Source organism: Amphiura filiformis, chromosome 7 (genome assembly GCF_039555335.1).
Source record: "Amphiura filiformis chromosome 7, Afil_fr2py, whole genome shotgun sequence".
Taxonomy (NCBI): Eukaryota; Metazoa; Echinodermata; class Ophiuroidea; order Amphilepidida; family Amphiuridae; genus Amphiura; species Amphiura filiformis.
The window spans coordinates 47,355,070-47,369,041 of record NC_092634.1 but is presented as its reverse complement, the minus strand read 5'-3'; the positions used below and the strand labels follow the sequence as shown (position 1 = coordinate 47,369,041).

General features: G+C 35.9%; 1 protein-coding gene across 1 annotated transcript in view; it reads left to right on the top strand.

The window, feature by feature from the left end:
* The window catches only part of LOC140157257 (dystrophin-like), a 392,916-nt gene that overhangs the window by 45,592 nt on the left and 333,352 nt on the right, over positions 1 to 13,972 (top strand). Inside the window, 2 exon segments of the mRNA XM_072180385.1 lie at positions 8,252 to 8,482; positions 10,850 to 11,116. Coding sequence (XP_072036486.1) covers positions 8,252 to 8,482; positions 10,850 to 11,116 — 498 coding nt within the window.

Here is a 13,972-nt window from a genome sequence, read left to right as displayed (position 1 = left end):
TGTTAAAATAGCATGTTGGGGAGCAATCGGGAGACATGCATGTGCTGCTGACCTATATCTATTTATTTTTGCAAATTGATAAATTGTAACGTATTTGCTGCTTGAAATTTGTTATAGGAACTTATCTATTCTTGTAGTGTACATCCATTTTGCTTGTGCAGTGGCGTAGCCAGGATTTTGTTTTGGAACCGGGGGGGCCAGCTTGTAAATGTACCGACAGAAATATTTTTTGCCCACGAAAGTTATGATTTGTTGACCCAACATTTTTGTGCATGGTTTGAAAAAGTGAAGAGCAGAAAAAAAAGGACAATAGGCGGTACCAACCTCAGACGAATATAGGTATATTCGTCTCATGTACCAACACAAAAACACCAAATTTTTATGTATAATTCAATTTAATTCACAATTTTTTTTAATTCTCCCTTTCTTCTGTCACCCTGGGTAGCAAAGAGTCTATTGATAACTTGATTTTTTTTTTAACCAACGCCTTCCGTCTACCGACGGCCTTACATGAACCGACGGCCCTGCCCCCCACTGGCTACGTCACTGAGCTTGTGGACATATATATTTGAAAATCAAACTGTAACATACTTGCCCCTTGAATATATTATTATTTATAGCGTTACCTTTTGATCTAATCTTGTAATTGTGTGTTAGGCCTTACTGACATAATTATTTCTATTTTTATTTGCAAATTGAAAAAAATGGTCACATATTTACTACTTGAATGTTCCAGGACAAGGAGTAAAGTTTGTTAGGCTTATAATAGGCAAAAATTATTTGTTTTTTGTTACTGCACACATCAAATTCACTTTAGTGGGCGCCTTTCATGCATTATGCTATACTCGCAACTAGTGTGCTGCTCTCGACTGGGTTCATGTGATTCTGTGATCAACAAGATGTTAATGTTTATATATTATGTTTGGCCAAGCTATATCTAGGCCTGCTGACTGGTCTACTCAATGCACTATGCTAATGCAAAAGATGGTCAACATGGTCAAGAAAGGAGTCAATTATCTGGTTCTTTCTTAAAATATGTTTAAATTCAACATCGTTCGAAGCTCTCAAAATTCTTCGCTATAGCTGGCAAGTGTAGCATAACATTGTTATCTGAATGTGTGATGCTGTTGTTTTTGTTTGAATTTTTTTTTTTTTGGTGTTTATTGGAGTGTTGTGTTTTAACACCCTATACGGTTACACTATTCCAAATAAACATAAACCAAAATCACAAAATCAACAATAAACCAAAATTCTCTTATCAAAGCATACCAATCATAAATAAACAATGGCCAAGGCAAAAATACATCAAAACAGCCCACAACCTTGACATAGTCTCATTTGAGATCTGTTCACACAAAATGAGAGGAAAGTTGCACATTTGTATTTTGAGTTACGTCCAGATTCATATTCTCTGGATCATAACGGCTACGGTGTCATGCTCAGATTTGCTTGAAAATGATACAGAATGTGGAGATTGGCGAAAAAAACTCACCTGCCAATTTTTAATTTTTTCCAAAAGAGCGTTTTTGACTTATGTAATTTTTTGTGATTGGAAAACTCCATAGACTTTGCACACAGCATGTTTTTGGCATGTTGCCAAGTTCTTCAAATCAGCTTAATTTTTGAAAACAAGTAATTTGTTTAAATGTGATTTTCTCTCCTTTATACCCAATGCATAAATCTGTTTTTTAATTTATTTTATTGCAAAATGCTACTTAATAAAGGACAGCAATTTTTTCCAAGATATTGGCCTTAACAAATTAGATATAAAATGGTAATGTTAGTACTTTTTTCAATTTTCTTGACTTTTTCTAGAAACACTAAATTACCTAAATTCTAGAATTTTTTTAGAGCTAACTACAGGTCCAATTTCAACAAACAAGGTGTCATATGAAAGGTAATCAAATTAAAAAAATTCTCTCGCCAGCTTTTTTAAATTAAGTGTTTCTATTTTAAGTTATGGGTGTTTCTAAAATTCCCTAAAATCAAAAATTAAAAAATGTATTTTCTAAAAAATTAAACACTTTATCCAAAAAAGCTGGCGAGACAATTTAGATATTAAGGTTATACACCATCCCTGAAAGTTTGGAAACCATAGCATACTCCATTTAGGGAAAAAAAATTATTATGTGGAAAAATTTAGGTAATTTTCAAAAAATAAAGAAATACATAAGAAATGGTAGAATTTTTATGAAACTCTAAAAATAGATGGAGTGAAGACTTATCTTTAGTTTGTTCTAACTTTTAAATTAATACACAGTTCCAATTTGCTATTGTGGCCATTTTGAAGCTTGATTAGCCGTTCATACTACCTTAAAATGATATAGAACTTGTCAGTGTTGCTCCCTCACTTGGTCTTCAAAAGTCAATATTTCACTGAAGAATTCTTTTGTTTTTTGTTGTTTTAAGACTTGCGCAATGAACCATATCTCCTTTTCTTCGCTGGTGACTTTTTGCTCAGTTTGCGAGAACAAGTCTCATTTATGTTGCATGTAATTCTATATCAGACTGCCATTGACAAGGCTTAAACCCTATGAACCGTTGCTACTACACCAATTACACAGTTTCACCTAACACTTTTAGGATCCCCCAAAAGACAAGATTAGACTCCTTTTGGCTGACCCAATTCTATAGTTTTTTGGCAAGTATTTTTCCAGAAGGTATATTTTGAATGTTTCTTTAAAATATTGTTGTGGATATCAATTAGATACATATGGTGCATAGAGATAAGAAAATTGCCCCATTTTTGGGTGTCATTTCTTAGAATTTGGCAACAAAATGATACAAATCCACATTTTGTTGCATGGGCCTTTTGTATTACCCTGGGGTGTTACCATGGTAACTTAGAGATTTTAAGAGCCACTGACTCTCTATATAATAATTTGTTGACATTTTCAAAGTCTTAAAAATTAATACTACTAAAAAATAAGTTGTTGGAGGAGATTTACACAGTGATTTGTTCTAATGTTGGTTTGTTTGGAGTGGAAATGATCCAAATAACTCATATGTGAACCTGCTGATAGAATGGATTTCAACTATAGTCACATGTTTACTGACATGTCAGGGAGATAAAGTACAAGGTTTGGATCTGGGCCTTTAACTCTTGGTGTCTGTCTGTAGTGTGGAAATGTAAATTCTGCAGCACATTTATTGGACAAAACTTGGTTGGGACACCTGTGGAAAAGCCAACTCTCGTTAAAGTGAATTTCGTTCTTTGAAGGAAATTACGGACTGCTCAAGCACTGTTTGCCGACTTTACTCCTCGACTCTTCCCTCTTTCTATCAATGTTGGAGACTACCATGTTCAACAAAAGCCGGTAATTGCTGAAGAAGAGTCTGAACACTTGTGATGGGTATGAAATGTTACATGCATTCCTGGACATGCATTCTTCTGATTGGCAGCTTTTATTTCTATTTCTCTTTTTTGCTTGTTGCTTGAGAAGCAAGGGAAAGAAGACTGATTTGAAATGTTGAAAATTGAAGTTGAAAATAACAGAGACCATTTCGGTAATTTCTGAACCTGTTGTGAGGAATATTAAGGCTACCTCACCATCTTATTCCTGGAACAGATTACACTTGACCCAGGGTTTATAGGGTGCATAGGTTCAACATGATTGTGAAGGAATAGGCAGTTGAGCTTCAAAGTCAGAGTGTCCTAACAATTTTGGTCAAGTTATAAAAGAACTGCTAATATATTGCAGCATGGAGTTTTGTTGAGAATGGAAGTTGATGCCTGTGCTATGTACATGACCATGTGGAGAATTGTAAGTAGGCCTAGCTTAATTATTTTTAAAACAGGTTTACGAGTACATGAGTAATAATTTTATGTGACCTGTTGCACAAAACCAGAAACATGCTAAGGTGCTGTCTAAGCTGTGATAATTCTTGAAAATATTTTGCAAGTAAACTCTAAAAATATGTGTATGTGACATGGAAGCCAAAGCAGGTATTTTGAGTATAATTATTACCGAATGCAAACATTAGGCTATCATGATTATACTGAAACACCAAAGGTGTAGCAAACTTTGTTTTAAAGTTATGAAGTTTTGTGATGTCAATTGTTTTATAAATTTTATTGTTTTTTAACTCCATATTTTTGCCTTTGTCTCAATTTCAAATTTGCTGCCTTTGGCCTCCGTGGACCAGATCGTGTCACATTTCATCTTTTTAGTGTCTTATGACAATGAAGAAACACAATTCTGACATTAGATTGGTTGGTATTGGTCACATGACCTTTATTAACTATACACTATATATTTGTTTAAATTTAAAGTTTTATGCATTCAAATTCAAATTAGTTATATCACAAATTGAATTACATGATACTGAATCAATCAATTAATTAATTAATCGTGAACTTCTGTGAAAATGGTAATTTTCACATAAATAATTTTTCACACTCTGACATTCTTACTTGGTTTGAATTTCACTAATTACAAAATATTTGTCATAAACTTACGCACCTAAAACTGATCTTTAATTTGTTGAAAACTTGCTCCTTAGAAGCTTAGTCCAGTTAGCTCAATCGATAAGGCGTTTTTTTAGTTAATGTTGGAGGTTTCTGTCTGTACTGACACAATACAGCATGGACAGCAACATACAATTGAAATGGGACTTTACATCTTCCAATTTTGTTTTTAAGTTCTAAATTATCCTAAGTTCTAAATTATCCTAAATTATCCTAATTCACTTTTCAGCTTTTCCTACATATTTCAAATATTTCTATACTTTCGTTGATAGTGCCATTAATAATTTCCCTTTAATGACCGTTTCAAATGGCAAACGCGCAGATAATACATTGATATCCACCTGCAGACGATGCAGCTGTATGATCACAGGGTTGATGTCAATATTCTTATGCGGTAGCAATTTAAACATTTTGCTTCAGTTAACATTGTTCTCATCAGCATGATACCATAGTAGGCAAATTGATGTTCCCATAGCAGACAAATTAGTAATAAAATGATGCCATCATTCAATTGATCCCTATCAGTTGGATGGAAATTGTGAAAATGTACTCAGTAAAGGACTAATTTCATAATAGTAAATGACTACTTGTTGCATGGCAGGTAGCAATGTCAATGACATTTTAAAAGAATGGATAAAAAATGTTGTCTGGGTAGATAGGAGGAATGTTTTGTTTTGAATGTTTTCCAGAACCAGAACCAGAACCCCATCACATGTTATTCATTTACAATGTTGGGTCATTAGGTTATGAGCTAATGTTTTATTAAATAAAATGTGAACATCTTTTAATTACATTGTGGACTACAGAGCCACAATAATATTAATTTGAAATTACCAGCATTTTCATTTGGAAAATACTGCTGTTTAGTATAAACAGTGATTGGAGTGTCCATTGCTCTTTCATTGGTGATTGGGCCAGACTCCTTCATGTAATGTTGCTATAGGGGGATCGCTACACTTCCTCCACAGCGAATCTGTTACCTTCCCAGCATTTCGGTACCCATTTATACACCTGGGTGGAGAGCAGTAATCAAGATGAAGTACTTTACTCAAGGGCACAACACGATGGCGTTGCTGGGGCTCGAACCTGCAACCTTTCGATTATGAGTCGGAGCCCATTCTGCTCGGCCACCATGCTCCCTGTTTACCTGTAACCAAGTATTAGTAAATGGCAAACATGGTGGTGGTGGACTGAGTGGGTTTTGGAAAAATACTCTTCAATTATTGTTTGATGCACACATTCCCCTTAGCCTCACCACCCACCTCGAACTTTATCAGTTTCTTTTGATTGCAATGCCTGAAAAAGGGAGTACGTCTGGTGCATTAAGCAAACAGGTTTTGAAATGACAAAGAGAGCCCATATTGTAATAAACTTAGATTTGTAGTTTGTTAATCACAAATCACATTTTTACATTACATGTTAGGGAATATTACTTAGGCATTAGAATTTCTGGTGTTTTTGTCCAATGTTACAAGTTTTTCCAGCTTTTCTTAAAACAATTTTCATGAATGTGTTTTCTTATGCCTGATTACTAAGATTTAAATACAATTTTAAGAAATTCATTGTGTAATGAAAATTTTGCTTGTTTATGCTTATGATATTGGGAATATTACAATGATTAAAATGAAATAAAGTTCTTAATGACAATTGTACTTATATATCGTTATGATAGGATTCATAGGAATAAGGCTCATTACTGATGAGCCTTTTAAAGGCTTAACATACGATCTTTTTAGATTTTTAGATTTTTCTTTTTTTCTTCCAAAATGATAATATGCAATCATTATGAAAGTTCCCAATACATTTGGACGCGGAAAACATTGGGAATTTGCAAAGAAACAACATCATAAACTTCACCTCTATCACTCGAAACATCTCGCACTATTTGGATTAGGACAGCGAGCGGCCTCAGAGTTAGTCTCCTACGCGGCCAGTTTGGTTACGCTCCCTCCACATGTGGAGGGAGCCTAACCAAACTAGTTTTGTAGGAGACTACGGTTTGCGATCGTGGCCGACATAAAATCATAATCTAAAAAATTATGATTTTATGTCGGACCAACAGAAAATCATCCCGTTTACTACAAATAGGGCGAATTTGACAGTTTGCTCATAGATTTAAGTTAGAACATGTGTAAGTATTACAAATAGGCCCTATGCCAAAAAATCGGGTTTGAAAAAAATAAAGGTAAATACTGAAAAAAGATCGTACATTTTAATGTACAATCTTTAAAAGGCTTTAAATCAAGTGTATTTCATTGACATTTCAATTTCATTTTGAATTTAATAACATTTAGTATAATACATAAAATAATGATGACATGGGGTGCAGTAATATCACGTCTGCAGGTGCAGAGGTATTTAAAACTGATTGTATACTTAGGTTCCTGCTAAGCACGGTACGACACAGGTCAGTTACACCAAACTAAACATTCAAAGTTGATGTCCGCTTCAATGTAATGTGATTTGATTAAGCAAGACAAGTCATTTGTGGCCGAGATTGAACTTGATATATGGCCAAAAGTAGAGGTCAAATTATTTTGTATTTCATTGAATGCAACGTAAAATAGCTATACTGCGCCAATAAAGTATCCTTACACTTGGAAAAATAATCACAATTTCAAAACAGAACAATATGGGGGGAAATTTATTTTTTTAATAGTTGCACTATCTAATCCTGCACATTATGACACCACATTGAATCCAATGTGACCTCAAGAAGTAAAGTTACAAGCAATTGAATAGGCGAAGGTCCCGTTTTAAAAGTGACAAACTGGCCTATACAAAGCGCAAAAAGATTCCAACAAGCGCAACAAAGAGACAACACAGTTTCTTCAATGAAGCGTTATTTAAAGCATTTTTTATTCCAGTTTTTTCTTCTCTGTACTTTCATAACTTTCATTTTATTTGTCAGTTCTTTTGTTTCAGTTTTCTTTTGTTCCTTTTGTTTTAAATTAAAGCCAAACGCATAAATTTGCCATTCACCACTCTCAAACCAGATGTCTAGTCTGTGGAGTTTTGAATAGGCCAGTTTGTCACTTTTAAAACTGGACCTTCATCTAATCAAATGCTTGTAACTTTGCTTCTTGAAGTCACATTGAATTCAACGTGGTGTCATAATGTGCAGAATTAGTTAGTGCATCTGTTAAGAAAACTAATTTACCCCAATATTGTTCAGTTTGGAAATTGTGAATATTTTTCCAAATGTAAGGATACTTTATTGGCGCAGTATAAGAACCTTGTTTGCTGTATTTTGGTGGGTTTTTTTTAACCCTAGCTCCCCAGGGTGGTTTGATCGCAGGTGCCATTTGTTGCCCGGCCCTGGCCCGCTGAAGGGGTAGGCACCCAACCCAAGCTGTTGGGTTTTGTTGGACCGAGGTTGGTTAAGGGTATGGTGGATTGTGGGTGTGGCACCCCGGTGTGCGCCATGTGTGTTGCAAGGGGCAAAAGCAGGTGTTGAGGGGGACTGGGAGGAGCTGTGAGCCAGGGCAGCATTGCTAGCTGTCGGTTATTGTATGATTGGGTGACCAGCTGCCCAAAGTAGCCTCTCCCTGTGTATATACCTCCAAGATCATCGGATTTGCACTATAGATAGAAATATCAACAAAAAAAATTGTGTATTTTGGGGCCAACTTTTTCGGCAGCACTTCAACTCCTCATACCTATACATGTAGTTATTGTTTAACAGACTTAATAAATTATAAATAATTATAAAAGTTTTGTCAAATCCTTCATGCAAAAATAAATAAATAACATTTTATTGTCTTTTTTTTAAAATCTCTACAGGCACTCCAAGATGAACTTGCAAGTCACCGCAAGCAACTTGACAAACTCAATGACGAAGGCCGACGCTTATCTCAGGATGGCGCTAGACCTGTCGTGGAGCCTAATCTCATCCAGCTCAACTCCCATTGGCATGAAATCGAGTCTGATTTCCTTCAGTACCGCAAACCAGTGCATGAGGAGACATTTGTGGAAAGGACCGTCACTGTCGTTGAAGCAACCTTTAATTTCCAGGTAGGCCTTTGTTTTTTATTTGTGATTTTAAGGGATAACATTAAGTTAGGCCCTTAATCAGGGCTGTCAACTCTCACGCATTGGCCGTGAGTCTCACGCATTGGGTCACTTTCTCACGGTCTCACGCCAAGGTAGTATAATCTCACGCCTAGGTAGTAAATCTCACGCAAAAAGCTGGAAATTGAGCAAAATCTCACACATCATCATGAATAATTTGTTGCTCCTACCTCCCCCCGCTTTCACATTCTCGGCGCCGTGGCTCAAATAATTATGGTACAAAATGAACATTGGAGTCGGCAAATCCCGGTACGCCTCTGTCTCACGCCAAGCAATTCCAAAAAGTTGACAGCCCTGCCTTAATGCTATGCCTATCGGTGCCTCGCTGACACTTACTGCAATTTCTATTGACTGGGTTTTATTAGCATCTACAAGGGGAAATGCTATCAGCGAGCTTAGGCTATTTTATAAAAGCGAATTTATAAAATCACTATACAAGCCTTGAAATAAGCGGGCGCGGGGAGCAAATTTACCCTTGTAAAGCCATCAATTGCTCCTGGTCCTTGTAAAATTCACATGAACCAGGAACAATTTTCTAAAATAAATTGCTCCTGGTTACAGTTTTGCACTTGATGCAGTGCTGGTATGCTGTATTGTATATATGCAGAAAAGGATTTAATATTGAAAATTGCTCCTGTTTCTTCAGAAATTGCTCCTGGTTCTTGTAAAATCCCAGTGAACCAGGAGCAATTTTCAAAACAAATTGCTCCTGGTTCCAGTCTGCTTATTTCAAGGCTTGTCACTATATGACCCATGGGCATCACCATACCAAGACCACCAAGTGATAAGGTGATGGACACAATATGCAAACAGAAAGGAACTTGTCAGACAAATATCATCAAGGTTACTAATAATTTACATAGCTACATTTATAGGTAAAGAAATGTGTATCACTTGATGGGAGTGAAATTGTACAAAATAATGCACGCTTATTGAGATGTTGATGCGTCTAATGCACAAACCCCGCAGATGGGAATACATTAGATACATATCTCAGCACAAGGGCACTATTTTGTACAATAAACAAAATTGTTACTAAAAATGTTGGAAAATGCAAGCAAATATAAATGCATCAACCTGCAAGAAAAATGAACGCATTGAAAGTATGGAGAGTATGCACCCCATGCATTATGCACAATACACTCCTGGCATTTTTCAAACATTTGCTCTTGATTGGTTCTTACTATTTAAGAGTGTATGATTATTAGGCCTACACATTTGCAGATACTCAGTACAAATGACCATACATGGTAAAAAAAGTAGGTAATTTTTTGAAATATATTGAAAAAAAAGCACCACAATTTCAAATTTCCAAATTTGTTAGAAAGTTGGTATAAAAAGACCACTTTCAGATTAGAGGCATGTCCCTACCCAAACAAAACTTGAGCACCCCAATAGCATTATTGAAGCAATAATGGTATTCATTATTATAAACTTCCAAATAACTTTTGAATACCTTCAATAGCACTGAATTTTTACCATAACCCTAGCTGTACTCTTACCACCCCTCAACCTAGCCATACACCCAGAACAAAATAGCATCCAAAAGAGCTATACTCTGCCCTGAACCCGGCCCTGAAGCACAATCATATTGTTGAGTGTGCTGGAATATACCTTTTGCTATCTTCAGAAGATAACATTTTTCACTGTCATAGTGGGCAGTGTTTTGGAACATGTAATACTGCCCCCTACAGTTTGAATCTAGTGCTCATGCTTGATGTCTGTGTTTGTGTGTGTGAAAACTTGACCAAATTTGATTGCTTAGATTTTTATGAATTGTAAAAGAAAAGGAATCCATTTGGTTTCTATAAATAAAATAAAGGAAATAACAAGTGTGCTAATGCAATTATATGGTCTGGCTATCTTACGAAAAGTTGTAATTTTATTTTCATGTATTAGAGGAAGTGTTTGTTCATTTATTATTTTTGTTGATTGGTTGATTGATTGATTTGGCATTTTTGTTGATTGATTGATTGATGGATAGATGGTATGATTAATTAGTTATTTGTTTAGTGTTTATTGAAATTTACCATTAGATGACATCTAAAGACCTTGGTAGTACCAAATTATTTGTACTCAATAATGGGAGACTAAATAATGAATAATAAATTGAACTTCAAATTTATGTCCTTTTAAATAATAAAAAATGAATTGAACTTTAAAACTATGACTCTTTTTAGTCCTGCTAACTTTTATTTAGGGGAGCTTGGGACACTTGGAGCACAATATATTTATGTTCATTATCGTTTTTAACTAAAATGTTTTACCTGGTCATTCCATATATATGTTCAATTTTCTTTTCCGTTTCAGGAGTCAATGCCATCAGAGAGCCAGCCACAGCCAGTAGAAGAAGAAGTCATCCAAAAGGAATCCGTCAAACAAGAGGAACAGGAACCGAACCAGCCACCTGCTGTCACTGATACCATCAAGGAGGAGGAGGAGCATAATGTCACTGATTTTGTGGAGGAGGTTAAGAAGATGACTGAGAAGATCGCTGAGATTCAGGAGGAATTTAAATCAAAGGAGTTAAACGGAGGAGCTTTTGATAACTTGTCAGAGCAGGATGATAAGCTTAAGGTAGGTTTTGTGGGGATGATGGTACGGTGTAGAAGGAAGGGTTAGAGTGGGGTTAGAGACACTAAACAATTAAACTGTGTAGACTCTCATTCATCTGGGTATGTTGAAATTAAGATTTAATTTAAATCTGGTCAACCAGACATACCTATTTTATGATGGACAAACCAACGTTGTGACTGAAACCTTCAGTCTTCAGCTGGGTTGTGATGCAAATGACCTTGAGTACTAGTGAAGGTTGTACAATAAGGTACGTGACCTATGAGCTGCACTTTATTCTGCGAGTGTGCACCATTCTCATGATGTTAAGGTTGTTTATTTCAAAGGTTGCGTTGTGTAGCACTACTTTCAGGGTCTGTCGCTGCAGTATACTATCCAGGTGTAAACATACTAACTGGGCAAAGAGGGACTGTTATGTTAGCGATCTCTTGTGCTACGCTCTCGGTTCAAGTCTTAAGTGCCACAGAGTGTGGCTTGGGGGTGGGTTGGTATTTGTGGTCAGTGTGAATGCATGTACAGTCAGATTTGTGAGTTTACCATGTATAGCCTAATCGTCATTTAAAGCTTACATTTTCATCAGCATAGTTTTCGACATGCCTCAGCTTTCTCTTGATATTTAGTGCTTATGGAATTACACACTTTCTAACAAGAAAAATAATATCCAACTTAGCAATGCATATAAGGTAATGAAACTTGGTGGTGGGGACAAAGACTTCCCTTTGATCCAACTAGACTTTGTTTGAAGAAATATGCTTATTTAGTTTAATTTGCATAAGTTATGCATTTTCATTATAACATTAAAGAGAGCATCACCAATTCAAGAAGGACTTTGGCTATGCAAACTGCCGTGTTTGGAGTAGGGGTGAGATTTGAATTACTAGCCTATTTGGCCATTGAATCAAAGTAAAAATGCTCAGGTGGTGTATGGTTGTGAAGGGCTAACAATTTGGCTGAACACAACTTCCTGAGATGATTTACTGTATAATAATAGCAGAGCAGCGTGGCACACTGGTTAAGGTATTTCCCTTTGGTGCGAGAGATCCCGGGTTCAATTCCCTGCAGGACCAAAAAAACAATCTCTGCCCTCCCCATGGTTCATCTGGTAATGACGGGGGAGATGGTCCATGATAAAAGACCTTGTTACAGTCGGTTCCATTCAGGGTAATGCCCGATTGTCGGCTACAATTGCCTATCCTGTAAAAATACCCTGACCAGCTATTTACGGCGACCCCCTTCTCCAGGTCACTTGTGCCTGGCCAAAGTTTCGTCAAGGTTATCTCCTATATTTCAGCTGCTCATGTCTAGATTATGATCGACATAAAAAAATAATAATATTTGATTTTGAACATGGCTTGAAGGGCAAATTATATAAAGCATGGTTGTATTGATCAGAATTATTGTATGGATATAAATTAAAATTGGAACAGCAGTTCTTAAATAATATTATATCTACAGAAACAAAACCCATTTATTTATCCATACAACAATTTATTCATCCATACACAAGAAAAATAAACATAGTATCCCGCTACTGTCACATAGAGTGTTAACCGAAGCCATACTCTTATTTGTTTAATCATTTTTCTGACAACACTGGCAACAAATTTAGTCAGGAAATTAGAATTGTAACACAAACATGGTACAGATGTCACGTTGGTGTACTCTGTCATGTCCATGGGGGAAAGTTGTGCAATATACAGCATCAGGGGTTGCAACAAGGATGTATGTGCGATCAGATGATATAGCTGCCATGGGTAATGGAATCTCTCGCTCATACAAATTTCACTGACTAAATTCACTAAATTTCACAATTTAGAACATGTTTGGTGCTATTTGGCAGCTTACAAATTGAGCAACTTGAAAGTCAAGACGCTGTGGCATACCAATTCCACTGCACTCTCTTGATCGCCATGATGTCACTTGCACTAGCTTGCTTCGTTTTCATTTTTGGCTGTTCCATCTTGCGCCTTCTGACATGAACCAGACAATTAGTGTTGTACTCAGTGGGAAAGATCACAAAACATGTCATTTATTAGGGGAATCAATTTCCAATAATTACAATAGATTAGGCAAATTAGTAGTTCTTTTGAAGATAAGGCAAATTAGTAGATTTCTTTTGAGATGGTGTCCGGCTTTCCGCTTTGACAGAGGTGTGAAATGGTTAAGTGCAATTGATTGAACAAACCCAGATGAGGAACACGGCTCCTCAATGTTATGGATAATAGTACATATGGCAGGTATTACATTTTCATCCAGTTATGCCTTTAGTTTATTTGTAACAAGGTGTCATATCATCAAATCTTTACCCAAGCTAAAATACAGTATCAAGCAGTAAATAACATAGAATATATTGTGTTTTTACCTTGTGAGCTACCTAAGCGCAGAAGGTAGTACCTACAAGTGAATAACATTGCAGATACTGTATGAGGCTGAAACGGTGTATAGATTGAAAAGAGGAAATTCATATAGCATCCCTGTGATGCATCTGATGAAGGTAGCAATGGGATTGCATACATAACAGGTACTCTAGAATGCATGACAGCATAACCAGTGAAATGCCGTTTTCGGGGTTGTTATGGATTAATGCTTATGTGCGATATGAGTTGTGAAGTCACTGGGAGCTAGTGATTATAAGCTGTGAAATCATTTTTACTTTGAGGAGTTATTTTTGTTACTTGATCTGATTCAAATAGGCCTCTAAACTAAAAACAAGCTATTTTAGTAGTTAATATCATCATCAACTTGCACATGTAGTATTAAAATAAAACAAAGCATTCTATTACTGAAATCTCACATTTATGGGCTTTAAAAATGTAAACTTTCATAAGTATTTTATTATTTTGGTGAGATAAATATTTT